The sequence below is a fragment of the Mugil cephalus genome, chromosome 6 (genome assembly GCF_022458985.1).
Source record: "Mugil cephalus isolate CIBA_MC_2020 chromosome 6, CIBA_Mcephalus_1.1, whole genome shotgun sequence".
NCBI classification, from domain to species: Eukaryota; Metazoa; Chordata; class Actinopteri; order Mugiliformes; family Mugilidae; genus Mugil; species Mugil cephalus.
Window position 1 is genome coordinate 9,636,017 of NC_061775.1, and position 16,553 is coordinate 9,652,569.

General features: G+C 40.7%; 3 protein-coding genes across 3 annotated transcripts; 1 reads left to right on the forward strand and 2 right to left on the reverse strand.

The window, feature by feature from the left end:
• Window positions 1–37: 37 nt before the first annotated feature.
• On the forward strand, window positions 38–5,694 carry plekhb2 (pleckstrin homology domain containing, family B (evectins) member 2). The gene is made up of 8 exons (XM_047586453.1): window positions 38–181; window positions 875–920; window positions 1,021–1,173; window positions 1,285–1,387; window positions 1,526–1,565; window positions 1,833–1,916; window positions 2,248–2,362; window positions 2,628–5,694. Exons 2-8 carry the CDS (start codon window positions 884–886, stop codon window positions 2,762–2,764), a joined length of 669 nt encoding a protein of 222 aa, XP_047442409.1. The 5' UTR covers window positions 38–181; window positions 875–883; the 3' UTR covers window positions 2,765–5,694.
• Window positions 5,109–10,482, reverse strand: LOC125008996 (vacuolar protein sorting-associated protein 4B-like). Its single transcript, XM_047586451.1, has 11 exons — window positions 10,282–10,482; window positions 8,999–9,110; window positions 8,741–8,885; window positions 8,056–8,114; window positions 7,853–7,972; window positions 7,607–7,763; window positions 7,358–7,506; window positions 7,009–7,090; window positions 6,660–6,879; window positions 6,143–6,283; window positions 5,109–6,051 (listed from the first exon to the last, which is right to left on the reverse strand). The coding sequence occupies exons 1-11, from the start codon at window positions 10,300–10,302 to the stop codon at window positions 5,950–5,952; spliced, it is 1,308 nt and encodes a 435-aa protein (XP_047442407.1). The 5' UTR covers window positions 10,303–10,482; the 3' UTR covers window positions 5,109–5,949.
• A 319-nt stretch (window positions 10,483–10,801) lies between these two features.
• On the reverse strand, window positions 10,802–15,639 carry ankrd29 (ankyrin repeat domain 29). Its single transcript, XM_047588211.1, has 10 exons — window positions 15,446–15,639; window positions 14,646–14,756; window positions 14,258–14,356; window positions 13,303–13,401; window positions 12,967–13,065; window positions 12,514–12,612; window positions 12,298–12,396; window positions 11,882–11,977; window positions 11,314–11,412; window positions 10,802–11,227 (listed from the first exon to the last, which is right to left on the reverse strand). Exons 1-10 carry the CDS (start codon window positions 15,455–15,457, stop codon window positions 11,144–11,146), a joined length of 897 nt encoding a protein of 298 aa, XP_047444167.1. The 5' UTR covers window positions 15,458–15,639; the 3' UTR covers window positions 10,802–11,143.
• Between the last annotated feature and the right edge of the window lie 914 nt (window positions 15,640–16,553).

Below are 16,553 nucleotides of genomic sequence, written 5' to 3' on the forward strand. Positions count from 1 at the left end.
GTCCAAAGAGGGCGGTGGGCGGGGCTAACAGAGAGCAGCGACAAGGAAGTGACATCAATGCTGTGTACGGGCCGTGTGTCCCCTCTGCTGGTTAGTGGACAGCTGCTCCAAGTAAGGCATCTTGTGACTTCCGTGTTTGCTGTCGCCTCAGGAAAGATACATATTTTTACGTGGCATACAAGTAAGTAACTAAACTACCAAGGGCCTTTACGCGCTGTTATTATCCGATGTAGGAGCAAGTTGTATGTTTTGGCTAACTGTGACACTGAAGTAACACTAACAGGTCATCTCGCTGGCCTGATAGTAATAATAATACTAACGGCGAAAAAATGATGGATCTTAGCTAACGTCTACTAACGACAACAAAAGTATCAGAAACCAACCAGATAGTGACAGACTCTTTGCGACATAAACCTATCAGTTTGTAACATGGGCTGCTGGTCTTAAAGTTATTCAACACGTTCTCACCATTTCAGTCTGTATTATTAATTAGACACGAGGATGACCTCTTCTCCACCGACCCGTGTTTGTGTGAACCCAGCGATGCTTTAGTTATCCCGCCAATGTCCAGACCGAAAGTTAAATAGATGGGACTATCAACTATTTAGCCTTGTCTGAGTAATGTATTGTTAATAATCATACATTTTCGATGTTAATTTTGTTCTTTATGTCTGTTAACCTAGTTACTTTAAGGGCATGACTGTTGTACCCATTTGTCATAGCTTTGTTTTTTTTTATGGACTTGCTAGTGCTAACAGTCACGAGGTTTGTTTTTGTCACGCCTCTGCAAATTAAACCTTGGTTCAGTCTTGGGATCGCTTCAGGTTTGACGTCTGATACTGTTTAACAGACAACATTTAATGTATTGTTTTAGGTGTTAAAGATGGCTATGGTAAAGAGTGGCTGGCTCCATCGACAAAGTGAGTATTCATATATTGTCAATACAGAAATGAATGTCCAGATGGTAATGTGATATCCTGTGAAAAGAAAAAGAACTTGACTGCAGCATATATCCATAAGGTACCATATTGCGTCGGTGGAAAAGAAACTGGTTTGACTTATGGGCTGATGGACGGCTGGTGTTCTACAATGATCAACAACGGCGTGACTTGGAGGACGACATCCACATGAGGGTCAACTGCATTAACATCCGCAGCTCTGCCGCATGTCAGGGTACGTCCGCCCACGCCCGTGCCATGGTCTCACAGTGTAATCACAGACGGTTTGACTCCTATTGTAAATGTGTCACCTTTCTTTTTGTCCTGCCGCATTGTTCTTTTTTAGATCTGAACCCACCGGAGGGGAAGAAGCGCGATTCCCTGCTCCAGATAGTGTGCAGAGATGGACGGGTCATCAGTCTGTGTGCAGACAGTGCAGACGATGCTCTGTAAGAACACACATACGTGCTGAGTCATTATAGCAGATGATAAATTGTTTCTCATTTTGCATTGACACATTTTAACATTCTGAGTTAAAACGTATTCTGTGTTTGTGCTTCCAAATTGATGTCCTCTCTTTGTTGCAGGGCATGGACCATGGCGCTCCAGGATGCCAGAATTAATACGGTGAGATTTTGTTTGTTGTCTTATTATCCAAAGTAGCTCTGCCTAAAACTGATCACTAATTGCATTTACGTGATTTGATAAAGACTGGGAACACAAGATGGGGGATTAATGATATTGTTGTGTATCATGCTAACATACATACGGTCTTTGTGGGAGTAATACTGGATGTTTCTGCTGCTATTTCCATTTTGTCTTAATGTCATGTAGCTCACTTTAATGGCGCTGGCGAGTTTTAGTGGCCTAATTCATGTTGTTGGATATTTTTAGGTGGTCGCTACTCCTCAGATTGGGTTTGCACAGGAAGTGACGGCGTCGGCTCCTCCACCTTACTCAGAATATGCTCCCCCACAGGTACGAGGCATAAACAGTAGGCACATGAAATTGCTTTTTTAGCACTGATGAATTTAGAAAGATGGCAGCATCTTGCAACAGGATGGTTCATCGAAGTTTTTGGATACACAAGGTTTGATGTTACCCCAAGTGAAAACCAAGGACCTGATTAAAAAACATATGAGTATTGCTACAAAACAGGGAATAAAGCTGGAGCTTGCTGCCCTCTTCCAGTGTAGTCCTGGACATATCTATAAAACAGTACTTGGGACATCGATCATGTGACTGTTATTATAAAGGCTTGTACTGACCTTGAATGTTTTTTGTTTTTTTTTCTGTAACTTTTCACCAGGTGTATGCCCCAGGCCCCTATGGAGACTATGTTGCACCTCCTCCACATGCCACACAGATTGTATACTCTGCTGATGGGCAGCCCTATGCTGTTGCTTATCCTTACCAGTACCCAGGTAAAATAATAACTCCATATTATTCCAGTCTGCGAACTATACTTTCAGATAAAAGCTACATATCAGCCATGTCTTAGTTTAGTGCATTGGCGTGCTAGCATTAAGCCGATTAGCAAGTATTTCGCCTCTAGATAAATACTTGATCACACAAAAGCTTTTATAGCCTTTGGTTGTGACTGGAGTCTTGTGTGAGAAGAAGTAGAATATATTATTTTGAGTAAATAAAAAATGTTATAATCGAAAACTTGCTATTCCTGCTTTGTAGGTGGGTACGCTGCTCCTGGAGTGAACCACGTCATCATCCGAGAGCGTCAGCGCGACGACGGAGGAGACGTGGCTCTGGGCATGCTCGCTGGAGCAGCAACTGGTCTAGCACTCGGCTCTCTCTTCTCTGTCTTCTAGTTGGTGACTAGTGTACATTCATGATTAGCACACACTTCCCCTGTATTCACAGCCTGTCTTCTCCGTGCCATCACATGAGTTGAATGAAATGTGTCTGCTGGGCTACATCTATGAAGCATGACTGTGATGGGATTTCTCTCTATATATATTAATATATATATTAATATATACACATGCGATATACATATATATACACATACACTGATTCATCGCAACATTTAAACCACCTTCCTAATATTATGTAGGTCTCCCCTGTCCCTCTAGGAGAAGTCTGACTCATTGGACACAGGTCTTCTGAGGGTGTCCTGTGGCGTCTGGCTCAAGGATGTTGGCAGTAGGAGTCTCTGGGTCTGTGGGTTAAGGGGAGGGGCCTCTGTGGATTGGACTTTTTCCAGCACATCAGTTTAGTATCTATGTACTTTCAAGGCCAGATAAACGCCTTGGTTTATTTTTACCGTTTTTGTAGCTGTGTGGTCTGGCAGTCTGCGTTGCCATGCTAGAGATGCTGCTCTCTGGGAGTGGAGTTGTTACTGAATGGGCGTTCCTGGTCAGGATCAATATTTAGGTGGTGGTACATGTTTAAGTAACATCCACAAGAATGTCAGGTTCAACACTGTAATGTTGGATATTGATGAGAGTTATTCACCTCACCCGTAAGTTGTGTTAATGTGGCTGATCAGTGTATTACATCGATCAATCGTAACATTATGACCACTTGCCTAATATTGTGGAGTTTCTCCCTTTTGGCATTAAGACAGTAACCCATCAAGGCCTCAGACAGCTGAATGTTTGGTATCTTGCACCGAGTCTTTAAGTCTTGTAAGCTATGCGGTGGGGCCTCCATGGATCGGACTTGTTTGTCCAGTACACTCCATGTATGTTTGACTGGATTAAGATATGATGAACGTGGAGGCTAAGTTAATACCCTGGACTCGTTGTTGTATTCCTCAAACCGTTGAAAAGATTCACTGCCACTAGAGAATCTGTTACAACGAAACGATGTATCTGGTCTGCAGCAATGCATAGGTAGGTGCTCTATGTTAAAATCCACATGACAGGCAGGACCCAACGTCTCCCAGCAGAACATTGCATTTTAAAGACACGGTCAATGTTATTTACTTCACCTCTCAGTGGTTTTAATGTTTCGGACGATCAGTGTATATATACTATATATATATATAACATGTTGCGAGTAATTCATTTCAAACTGTTATACTATTAGCACTTTCTTAAAAGCCATGTGTTTCTGATTCCCAGACCTTTTGTGTTGTTTTGACTGTGAACGTTCTTAACCGAAATTACAACTACTTAACACTTTTAAGAGTTACTGAAAGATGCTACTCCTTTTGTGTTCACTTCAGGTACTCTCATTCAAATTCTGTTTCACTGAGCACAGTAGTCCTTTACATTTGCAAAAAAATTAGACTTAAAACCAAGAATAATTGTTTTTTGTTGTTGTTTTCTTTTACAAGTTTTGTCTTAATATGTTAATATCGATGTACTGTTTAGTTATTTTACTCCGTCTGGGTTGGTTGTGAATATGCGGTGTCGGCTCCTCAGGTTCTTAATGGTTGGGGCTTCCTGAGATGTGTGTTGTACAGAAAAGTGTGCACAAACAAAGCAATAATCACCTTCGTTGTAGCATTGTGTGGGGTCCATTCAGTGAAATCTGGTTTAATGATATTGTCTTTAGGGTTAAATAAGACTCTATGGAGAAACACTGGCATTTCATTTAAATGAAAAGGGACATAACTCCTCTCCTCACGTGTTTGCATGCATTGTTTTGGGTCTGTATTTTCATTGGCAGCTTAAGAACAAAACATTTCAATTGAAGTGTGTTTAAACTTGTGTTTTTTAGTTCAAATCTCTTTAGATTTAATAGCGTTTTAATTGGTCTGGACATAATTTCTCTCAAAGTCAGTATTTAAATATTTTAATTATGACTGTATTCAAAATCACAACTTCTGCTCAGTGTAAAACATTTTGGTATGCATATCCAATAGAGCTACTCCTTATATTAATCACACTAAATAAAGAGATGTAACCGAATTTTAGCTTTGTGAGCGGTGTAACATTGATGTCATTTTTGTCTTAAATTTACCGTTGATGTTAAAATGAGACCTATGCTATTTCTCTTACCAAATGTACTAATTCCGTGATGATTATATACATACATACATAACAATGTATTTTAACATTTTAACATTTTAAATATATTCACTCAATTAATAATAACTCTTGTTGTCGGGTGCTTTGTTTTTGATATTTTTTGTTTATTTAACCCTGAGACTTGTTCACAGAACATATTGCGTATGATAAATGAAAAGTGCATTCATGTAACGTCTGCAAACGCCAAAAGAAAACTTGAATATATTTCAAACCCAAAGGCAACACAGTGTGTGCATATCTCTACAAACAACTCGGTATGACTGAGTACTACAGCTGAGGGAGTTTACAGCTACAACTAAACCACGGCAAATGTCCAAAGTAGTGACAAGATGAAAAAAGTGCTTAGGTACTATAATTCGTTGGGAAGCGTATCACACATATTGAAAAAATTTCAAAGGCATTCTTGTAAAGTCACTGTATCTCATTTAACTCAAGAGAACCAGAAGACCCCTCTTTTTTTTACACCATTAGTGACAAGTTATTGACAAATAGTGTTTTATGGTAAATGAGCCCATTTATAAAGCCTTGAAGTGAGCCGTGTTAAGAACAGCTTAACCTGCCTTAACCACTGACCCCTTGTCTGTCTGCTGATTGGTTGCTGCGCCACCAACCAGAGGACTCCTATACATAGTTACAGTAGTTAATCTACTTCTGGTTAGACCTACTAATTGAGTGGTAAAAGGTATGTACTCTAAGTAGCCGTCATGAGTGACATTTAATCAAAAGAAAAACTATCATCACTTTGAGATGTGAAATTAAAATGAAAAGACAAAGAAATATGACAAAAACCCTTGAAAATATTAACGTAAACATGAGCCTTGGTGGGTAATAGATAATTAGTGTTGTAACAGTTGATTCATTGATTAGTTTGCTGAGGGAAAAGTGATTTACTTCCAAACTTTAGGCTCACCAGGCTTTACCAGGCATAAAGATTGATTGAATAATAAAAAAAAAGCATAACTGACAGTGAAAACAATTTAGTTGCAGTCCTAGTTTAGAGTAGACTGTGATTATTACTAGCCCTCTTGACCAAAGTCTTCAGTAAACTTCTGTAGTTTCTCCAGGTCCTGCTCGTTCACTGTGGGCTTGGTGTTTGTGAGCGACCTCAGCATGTCAGCCTGTACAGAGAATACCAAACAGATCAGAACAGAGGCCGCCACCGTGTTTGTCCTCAACACTGACGCATCAATGACTTCTGCCTTTTCTTACCATGGACACCACTGGCTCTAGGAGTTTGTCCCCGGGGACTTCCATCCACGTCATAGCCATGGCGTTGGGGTCCCCAGGTGAGCATGGAGTCAGCATGTCTTCCACCACAACGCCGGGATTGTTCCACGATGATCCCCGAACCTGAATGCATGATTGCGGAGGGACAGAAGTAAAGATACAATTATTAGATGCAGTGATCCGATTCTCTACTAGTTTAGACTGGATTGAACTGTACACATTGCTGTTAACTGACATACACATCCAATTGTAGAAGTAAAGGTAAGCATCATTTAGATTTAACGCATAGGGAATTTAAGTTACCATCCTATTAGCTCATAGGACCCTGACCCTTATAAAAAGAGGGTTATGAAAACATCATATGTAGATATGAAATTAAAAACAAAATTCACTTCTTACATAAACTGTAAATAATGACAGGTAAATGGACTCATTGTACACATGACAGCGTTAATATATTCTGGTCTAGAAGTTTGAAATGAAGTTACTGGGATTTCACCTTTTTGAAGTGAGTGGCCGACTGAACCTTCCTGACGGGCTGCATGAGGGCATCCCTGACTATTATACTGACGTCTGCCCCAGAGTAGCCGTCTGTCTTTCGGCCCAGAGTCATGAAGTCATCTTCCGTCAGGCTATTGGGGGTGGATCCCAGGTGAAGTTTGAACATGAAGGCGCGGGCGTGCTCCTCCGGCAGAGGAATGTAGATCCGCTTTTCAAACCTGTGACACAAATAAAGTGTTCATTTAGCCATTATGGAGCATTCGGCCTATTAAATCCTGATCATTATCCACCACAAACTGGACAAAAACCTGTGTGGGATGGTGATGAGGTGAGTAAATTAAGCTAACCTTCTTCTGATGGCTGAGTCCAGTGTCCACGGTATGTTTGTTGCTCCCAGAACAAGGATTCCGTCATTATCATTTCCAACACCTTAGAGGAGAAAGGAGCATCAGTAATGATTGGTTTGATTGGTATTTGATTGTATGGTTACAGTTTCTTCATTTTCAGTCTTTACTTGTCATATATCACAAAGTTAACTGAACATGTTTAAGGTTGAACATCTACAGATACAGATACAGATACAGACACAGATACAGGCAAACTAGTAATGGAAGAGAACACCATTTTTTAACCATTTTAACAAAATGCCACCTTGAAGCTCTTAGCTCAGATTTCCATGCATCTCCTTTCACTCACCCTGCATCTGCACGAGGAACTCCGTCTTGATCCTGCGAGCGGCTTCGCTCTCGTTCTCGCTCCTGGAGCCGCAGAGGGAGTCGATTTCGTCAATGAAGATGATCGACGGCTTGTGCTCTCTGGCTAAAGTGAACAGGTTCTTCACCAACCTGGAGACAGACAACGAAGCAGGTGTTTGTTTTTTGTTTTTTTTCCTTTGATAGTCATTTTCTTACACGCGAAGCCTTCTGATCATGCGGAGAACCTCACTTTTCACTTTCTCCCAACCACTTGGACACGAGGTCAGAGGAGGAGATGGAGAAGAAGGTGGAGTTGTTGGCTTCTGTGGCCACCGCCTTAGCCAGGTAGGATTTCCCTGTTCCCGGAGGGCCGAAGAGAAGGATCCCCCGCCAAGGTGTTCGCTTTCCTACACAAAACACGTGTAGCGTTTTTAAAAACTCGCCCACATATCCACAACAGATACACGACATTAACTGCAGTTCTTGTTTTCCGTACCTGTGAACAGATGTGGGAATTTGATGGGCAAGATAACGGCTTCTTTTAAGGCTTCTTTGGCTCCTTCAAGTCCAGCTACATCATCCCACTTGATGTTTGGCTTCTCCATAACAATGGCACCTATAACAGCCGCATGATAAAATTTTAGATTGGAGTATTTCACAGTTTGAAATGCCATTAAATTATATGTTACTGTCGCTCACCTGAAAGTTGATTTTGGAACTTCTTCTTCTCTGGGTCATCTCCTTCATCACTGTCACTTCTAAGATAAAACAGGACACGCTGTCATTTATTCACATTTGACTGAAAACTTTTTTTTTTTTAGGTTGAAATGGTCTCACTCGAGCATCCTCAAGTTTCCAAACAATTATGCAGAACTAAGACTTGAATTGGAAATGAAAATAGTGATACTGTCCAAATTGAACACTTTGAAGCAAACACTTGCTGTAACAAGTGTGACCTGGATGGCCCTGTCGCTGTCGAACAATCGCAAAATAGTAGTCTGGGCTCAAGCAGCACTCGCTTGAATATAATGAATACAGAATTAAATAACAAGTTAATCTGCTGCTACTTTTGTTAATTGTTCCACTGCCACAAAAATGGACTTCAATCCTTTAGGGCCTTTAACGTGCAAAAACATCAAATCCAAAATGAGGCAAACATTGAAAAAAAAAGTCTAACTTTACCACAAATAAAAACATAAACAGATTTAATTGGCTCTCCGATGAACTTAAATAGCTCAGAATGTTCTGAGGTATCAGGTATCAGTTCCGAATGTGAATTATAAATGAGGAAGTTATTCAACCTGTGGAACAAAGCTCAAACAGGTGAGTTTGGGAGATACAACAATAAACAGAGGTACATTGACTCATTCCATAGTTGTCTTACTCTTTGCCACCGGATACTTTCACAGGTTTGGCCGGAGGGGCTTCCTCCTTCTTCTTCAAATATTCCTTCAGCTTCTCGGCTCTGTCCAGGTAGTCGGCACACTTGGCCCTGATGCTTTGCTTCGCTCGATCGCCCTGGGCCTCATCTGCAACAGCAACAACACACAAAGGGACTTTAAAAGAAGGTGCCGCGTGGGCAGATGCAGAGTTTAAAGGTAGATACGTTCTGTAAATCACTGTTACAAGTCAGATTCCTCACACTTGACCACATGAAGGAAGTATTGCACTGCATGCTGATAGCATCGGAGGGCCTCTTCGTAGTTTTTGGCTTTGTCTTCTTCTGCTGCTTTGCTGGCCAGATCTATAGCTTTCTAAAGACAAATGGCATGGAAGAAAATAATTAAGGCTGCAAAGTTCCACTAATTAATGGGTTTATTCACTCTTGATAAAGATAACATTTTATACCTTGGCTGCTAGATTATTGTTTATCCCTTGTTACTAGTTATAGTAACACTATGAATTAAAAGCTTTAAGTTAAATGACTTCTAATATGGATGCCTCATATGAAATTAGAAAGCACCTGTAAAAGTCAGTAGGTACTGTCCACAAAATAAACACTCCAGGTCATTAGGTACATTCTAGTTAAACAGCCCTGCACTAAATCTTAGCTTCGCGATGGTAACATGTTACATAAATAACAGAGAGCTCCTGATTCAACTGTGTTTACCTTTTGGAGGCTTTGGTTTGTGGTACTGTGTGTTAGTATTGTACTGAACTAAAATGCCAACTTTCTGACGCTGTTTTAATATGAACGGAACATTAAGATCCAGATTTAGTGCAGGGCAGGGCATGTTATGATGCGTTTCATTAGTGTACCTAATGAACTGGCAAGATAGTGCACATTTAAAGAATCAAGAGTACTCGATCTACAGTGCCCCCCTGTGGCCGGTTACGATTATTACATGTTATATTATACATGATTTTATTATGGCTGACATGTAACTAGTGCTCAGTGGTTCATAACAATCTTTCAAATGACAAATTTGTTTTCATATGTTGGACTTGGTCTCACATCTACATATATAAATATATATATATATATAAATAAAAGTGATCAACGAAATGCCAACAGCTCATAAAACATTCTCACTCAAATATTAAGTCGACGTATAAAGCAGCACAAAGTGACAATACTCGTACTGTAAAATACTAGTAAATCAATCTTTGACGTCAGTACTTAAGTAAACATACTGCGATGCTTTCTACCACTATAAAAGGGTAAATACAGAGGAAATGGTGTTTCATTTTACATTTTAACGCAAGTTGATCCATTAATTAAATGTAACGAGTTAATAAACCATCGGTATCTCGTTATCATCATGACCTATTCATTTAAAGACGAAGATATTTAACTTAAAGTACTTACTAGTAGCTAATGTAACCATAACTGTTTACTTTTGCCTTGTTGAGTACAAAAGCGCCCCTGTTGATACGCTGTCTTATGCAACCAGGTAGCTCGCTTAGTTAAAGTCTGGGACTCACCTGTAAATTACCGCCCGCCATCAGCTGTTGTTATGTCGGTCAAACTTAAGGAACTATCTTTAGATTAAACTGTAAAAACTGTGAAACTAATTTTTTTCTTCCGGTTTCCTGCTATATATGTTTCATTGTCGAGTCACTTTAAACGCAAAACATCCCAAAGGTTTGTCTCTCTTCCGCATCAACAAAATCTCGACTGTCACTTCCGCGATGGTCACGTGGTTGTTATTGGCTGTAACAGCTGCAGCGAGCGGATGTTTCGCTCAGGCTTTAGAAAATGACATAATCAGTCAAAAATGCTTCGTAGATGTCAATATTTCTAATCAAACTGAGCAAACTTAAAGACAGACTTCATCGGAGCACAAGTGAGTTACAAGGGTACATTAATACTGACCTTTAGTAAGTATTGCTACAACATGTGATATGAAATACCAAATGACTGAATATATCTCCCACTGCAAATCTTTTCTATTCCTTGAAACTAAAATTTACCACAACAAACATGCACATGGACACTCGAGCATTTAATAAAGAAAATCCCACTTTATTACATTTATTAAAAAGGCAAATAAATAGTGTGCAAAATATCTAGAAATATTACAACACCTGGGGTAAACAAAATAAATGCATATTTAGTGGAAGAACAGGGTAAAGGAGATGATAATGCACATGGCAGACTAATGCATTTTGTGTTACTCTATACTTAGTCCAGGTTTGTTCAGCGTATGACAGCTTCATTTCAGTCGCAATCAAAAGCAAGCACCGTGTACAGTACATGTTATAATTAAGTATTTGACGCTGTTTCCCCCCCTTCGTCCTAAGTGTGTGTTACAGGCAGACATGTAGGCAAGAGACTGGGCTGTCATCAACTGTGTCCGTTCAAGATTTTTGGACGTAAAACCTTTAGGATGCGATCGCTCTTTGTAAGATCTGCTGGGAGTTCATTATCCTGAGAAACAAGCATGAGAAAAACTGACGTTATTTACTCAAGTTCTGTGTGTTTGTTATGCCGCTTTTCAATTTTCAGTATCTCACCTTGTTTGGTAGTGTAGGGTCTGCGTTGGCCCCAAGCAGCAGCAGAACACTTTGGAGATTGCCACCCATAACAGCAGCATGAAGGGCAGTAGAGCCGTTCTAGAAACGAAGCACAAATGTGAAAATATGAAAATACGGTCACATTTTGGTAAAAAGGTTTGATCTGTTTCTTGCCAAGTGTTAAATTAGAATAGTTGTATCTAAAAGCAAGCTGAAACAAGGGAACTGGACTTGTAGAGGAACTTAAGAGGCTACTTGGATGAGTGGCAAAACGCCTTCAAGAAACAAACAACTACAAATCCGGTCGCCCTTACTTCAGCTTGCTTTAATTCTACTATATCATTACAATATTGACACAGCTCTAATATCTGTGCACTCCAGAAAACTTGGAGCCAGAAGCCAATTAGCTGAGCTGTAAACAGGAGGAAAATCCAATTCGCACCGAACCTAAATATCAATAAGTAACATGTTGTAACTCGTGTTTATTGAGACAAGAGCCTCTTCTAAGCCCTGGCAAGACAGCAGAGGAGCATGTTCCCCAAAATGGACAACATCTGTTGCGTTTTACCTTGAGAAGGCCAAGCGAAGGAGAGAACTTGAGGAGTTCCTCGATGACGCTGTTGTGTCCTTTAAAAGCGGCTTTGAATAACGCTGTTGAGCCATCCTTGAAAGGCAGGAGATAAAGCATATGATTATTTATCAGGTTTCTACTGTCTCAATCCATTTACGCGCTTCCTCTGAGGCTTTCAGCTACATGACACGGTCTTTATCAGCAGGAGTGTGAATACAATGGTCGACCGGTACCAAATGAAATTTTTCTATTTGAAATTAAAATGTTTCTATGGTAATGATGGCAGCCTTATAATGTGATGTTGTGATTTCCACTCCCACTTCAAATAGGCTGATTCGTAGTGACCTAGTAACGCCTTTACTTACTCTTCAGTGCATTTCAATGCGATTATTGGTCTTAAAAGATCAATATACTTGTCTGTCAGCATCCCGATCTGCACCGCGCAAGAGTAGCACCTTCACCACCTCACTATGGCCCATCTGAGCTGCCATCCACAGGGGGGCAGTGCCATCCTGGAGAACCAATGGGTGGAGGCAGGGTTGCACAGAGAAAGAAGATAAGAAGGAGCAGGTAAGAGGAGAGTAATGCAGGCCATGTGCGGAAGAGGAAGAGATGGGCGTGGACATTACCTCCCTTGGTAGGTTAACCTTGGCACCAGATGACAGCAGCTGACGAATGACAGTCACATGACCCTCTTGGGCAGCGAGGAACAGAGGGGTGGCACCATCCTGAATATAAGAATATGAAACCTCAAAATATCACCTTAAAGAAAGGGTAATATTGTTTTGTGGTTCTTATATTGCTAAAAAGTAAAGAAAAAGTCTGAAATGCTTCCAGTTATACAAGTGTATTAATAGACCATTTCTATATTAAAACATTTATAAATACACTAAAGGCAGTTTTTCCTGCCCTAAGGACTAATCCTGCTCAATGTGACTCAGGTCTGACTCAGCGGTCTGCAGAAACCTGAGAGGGTGCATTCCAGCTGCTGACAAAATGTGTTACACATGACCGCGAGGGCGTACTGACAATGAAAGGGGACAGGTTTAACAACAGGCTGGTGTGAACGCAAAGGGCCTCACAGTTAGCTGATCGTGAACGTTGGCCCCATTCTTCAGGAGGGTGTCCACCACCTTGGAGTGACCATACTGCGAGGCCACAGTGAGAGCTGTGCCGCCATCCTGCCACAACACGCACACAAACATATCAACTTTTTCTAAAAGAAAAAAAAAAACAAACATGGACTGTTCACATGGGTGTGAAAAACAACATAACTTTACGCGTCATTGTCTCATTATCTCCCCTTGATGCACTGTGAAGTCAGAGATGATAGCATCACAGCATTCTCCATCACACCCCACATTACCACGCTCTGTGTCTTTTCACTGTGATAGACACCACTGTGTCTTGCAGCATACCTTTGTCTGGAATTCAGTGGAGGCACCGAATTCAAAGAGGAGCTTCACAATGTCATGGTGTCCCTGCTGGGAGGCGAAGAAGAGGGCGGTAGAACCAGTCTGAATGATAAAGAAAAAAAAGAGAGACTAGCTGACGTTAACCATAATGAACATAACCCTAATGTTGAATACAACCTTTCATGTGTGCAGATACTTGAAATGAGGAACAGAATAAATAAGCGTCCATAGTTTGTTCATACAGTGCTCATGCTAAACATCAAGATAATGACAAATATAATGTTTTCTCACAGCTAATCTACTTGTCAGACATAAAACTAACAGACTGTTTGTGAAATACGCTACTTTGTTTTGTATTCTCTTTGCAGACGTCTGAATGAGACAAAAGTTGATACTTCTCTTGGATTCGTGCTCCAAATATATAGCTACAGTCAAGTCCAGTAAGTCTAGCTTAAAAAGACAGAAAGACAAAGATAGACAGCTTTTCTTGGGAAGAAGATAGAAAACTTGTTTGTTTGTGCCACATTATTTTTAGCTAGGAGAAGCGACTTCCTGGAGTCTCTAACGGCAGCTCTAGTCAATTAGCTTAATTTAGCACAACATATTTCTATAATTTAGCATTGCGCAGGCTGCAAGTAAGACAAATCCACCAATTAGCATCACAAAAGCTCAGTAATGTCTAAAACAAAGTAATATATTGTTGTGTAATTATTGTCCAGGCTATTTCCTGGCTACACACAGCGACTTTCTAGTGTAGCTTGTCTGATGTTTTCTGTATTGTAGGTAAAACAAATGTATTTATCAGCATCTGTAAAGCTCAATAATTTGCACTAAAACCAACCTGACCAGATTAATAGATTGTGGGCCACACTATTGTGTGGCTTGGTGCTGTGACCACCTGGAATTTCTGCAGGACTCCACATACAGTTCAGAAAAGTCATTAGGTAAAATTTCATACCTCTCTCTGGTAGTTGATGTCGGCTCCTTGCATGATAAGCTCTTTGACACAGTCATAGTGGCCGCTGTACGACGCCACCATCAGCGCCGTTGTTCCATACTGAAAAATAACAGGCCAATAACAAATCAGAACGATGTTTGGATTATGGTTTTGACTTGCTCACTTGCTGTTTTAAATGTGATGATGACTCCACCAAATTCTCCACATGTCCACATCAAAACCTTCCATCTTTATGATGATCGCAAAACATGGAATGGATGTGAAATTGTGATGGTCCACACAAATGCATGCACCACAGAGGTATGGCTTGGAGCGCTCTGTGTCCCTACCACAGGTGGGTTATGGTTAAAGCGTGCAGCTGAGCAGCCAGGACATGCAGCGTCCCTACACTGTCTCTGCAGTCTGCGTCCACACGCCCGCTGTTGAGCAGCAGCTGAAGCAGAGCCAAGTTCCCCTTCCTCGCTGCCCAAAACACAGCGTTGGCCAGGGGTGTTTCCTTCTGGAGGGTAAATACACACAACAAGCACTGGCCTGAAACCATCATTATGGCATAATACACACAGAGAGCAGACAACAACAGCAGACGAGTGTGTCCAGGTGTCAGATTAATTGTAAGGGTTCACAGGGTCATGTGTCTGCCCATGGATGACTGAGGAGCCACCAATCAAAATTGATCAATTACTAATGCGCATTCATCACTTTTTAAGACCCGTAACCATAGTTACCACTGGTCTAACAGTGACTTTAAAACCCACCTTAAGCCTAACATGATTAAGGCCTATTGATGAAGTGTGGGGACTTGCGTGTCTCCCCAAAGAGAGGCAAGTCCCCACAGTGTTTCTAAAAAACAATCATGGCCCAACGACATCAGTAGCAAACATACTTAAACCTATTGACACGCACAGTTCAGGTGTGTGCGTGCGCGAAAGGACCACACTCCATTTGATATCCCTATTACATCCACACAGACGCATGCATCCTCAGAGCCAGACTGTATGATTGCATTATAGTCAATAAACAGTCTAATGTTTCCTGCTGCTCCACGGGTAAAAATACACCACGTTGCTAAATAAATTCCTTAAAACGAACAAGTACACTCTTTAAGGAAGCAGGTGAGATTTTTTTTTAATCCATTGCGGCCCTTTTAGGCTACGAGCCGAGAATGATGGATGGAGAAGTCTGGTTTACCTTGAAAGACATCCTGCAGACCTCATTCGTGACTCATGTTTCTTCCTGGGTACTCACTCATTCATTAGACCCGATGCTGAGCCCCACTCGCCTGTTTTGCCGCACTGTGTTTGGGTGTTGGCGGCGACCGGTCGCGGACATAATAACAGGCTGACAGTCAGCTGAGCCCATCCTCTGCAGTGAGTCCTGCGAGGAGGTTCGCGACAAGCCACCAGGGGCGCTGCTGAGCACATACACACATACTTCTCTGTTAATGTGGCTGCATACATATTTTTACCTTCATACATATTTTAGTCAGCTCAACTGTACTTGAATATAAAGAGTAATAATTTCAACGTTTTTTTTTTGTTTTTTGTTTTGTTTTGTTTTTTTTTCTTTGTTTTTTCTTTGTTTTTTGTTTTATTACAAAACTGCACTGCTAAAAAATCTCTCTCAAGGACTCGAGTTGAGTGAGGATGATAATTTGGGGAAGGGGGACAGTCCACTGGTCATCCTTATATCATATTTATTTAAAAGCTTTACACGAATGCAGATTAAAAAAAAATCTGCAAGAAACTTTTTTTTTTTAAATCCTGAATTAGATTAAAATTTGTGCAGCAAAATGCTCTTCAAATTTCTTACTTTATTCTTTCACAACCACTTATGGATTTGTCCTTTTGGTGAGGGCTGTAAAGGAGTTAAACGTATGCCAGATACAACAGTGAAATGATGCGGACACACTGACGCATCTATACTGTAATGTAATTGCAGTACTACTAATTACTGATCTTTTGACTATGTTTTACTGATTTAATTCCTAAAATGTTCCTTTAGTTGGACTTTGTATTTTTACATACTATATTAACACTTTTAAGTACAGTTCTTGTTTCACCACTGGTTTTGGAAAGTTATATGTAGGTGTTGTGCTCAACTATAAACTGATATTTGAGGGATTTAACTGTTTTGACTGTCTCTAAATAATAACAGCAGTACAGCAGAGGAGGAGCAGGGAAAGCATCTTATTTTTGTCGACTAATGTGTTGCTCAGGTGCTGCCACAATTGATGATTTAGGGTTTGTGTAAGAGCACAGCAACAACATGTACTTATTTGAACGCTATATAAGGCAGG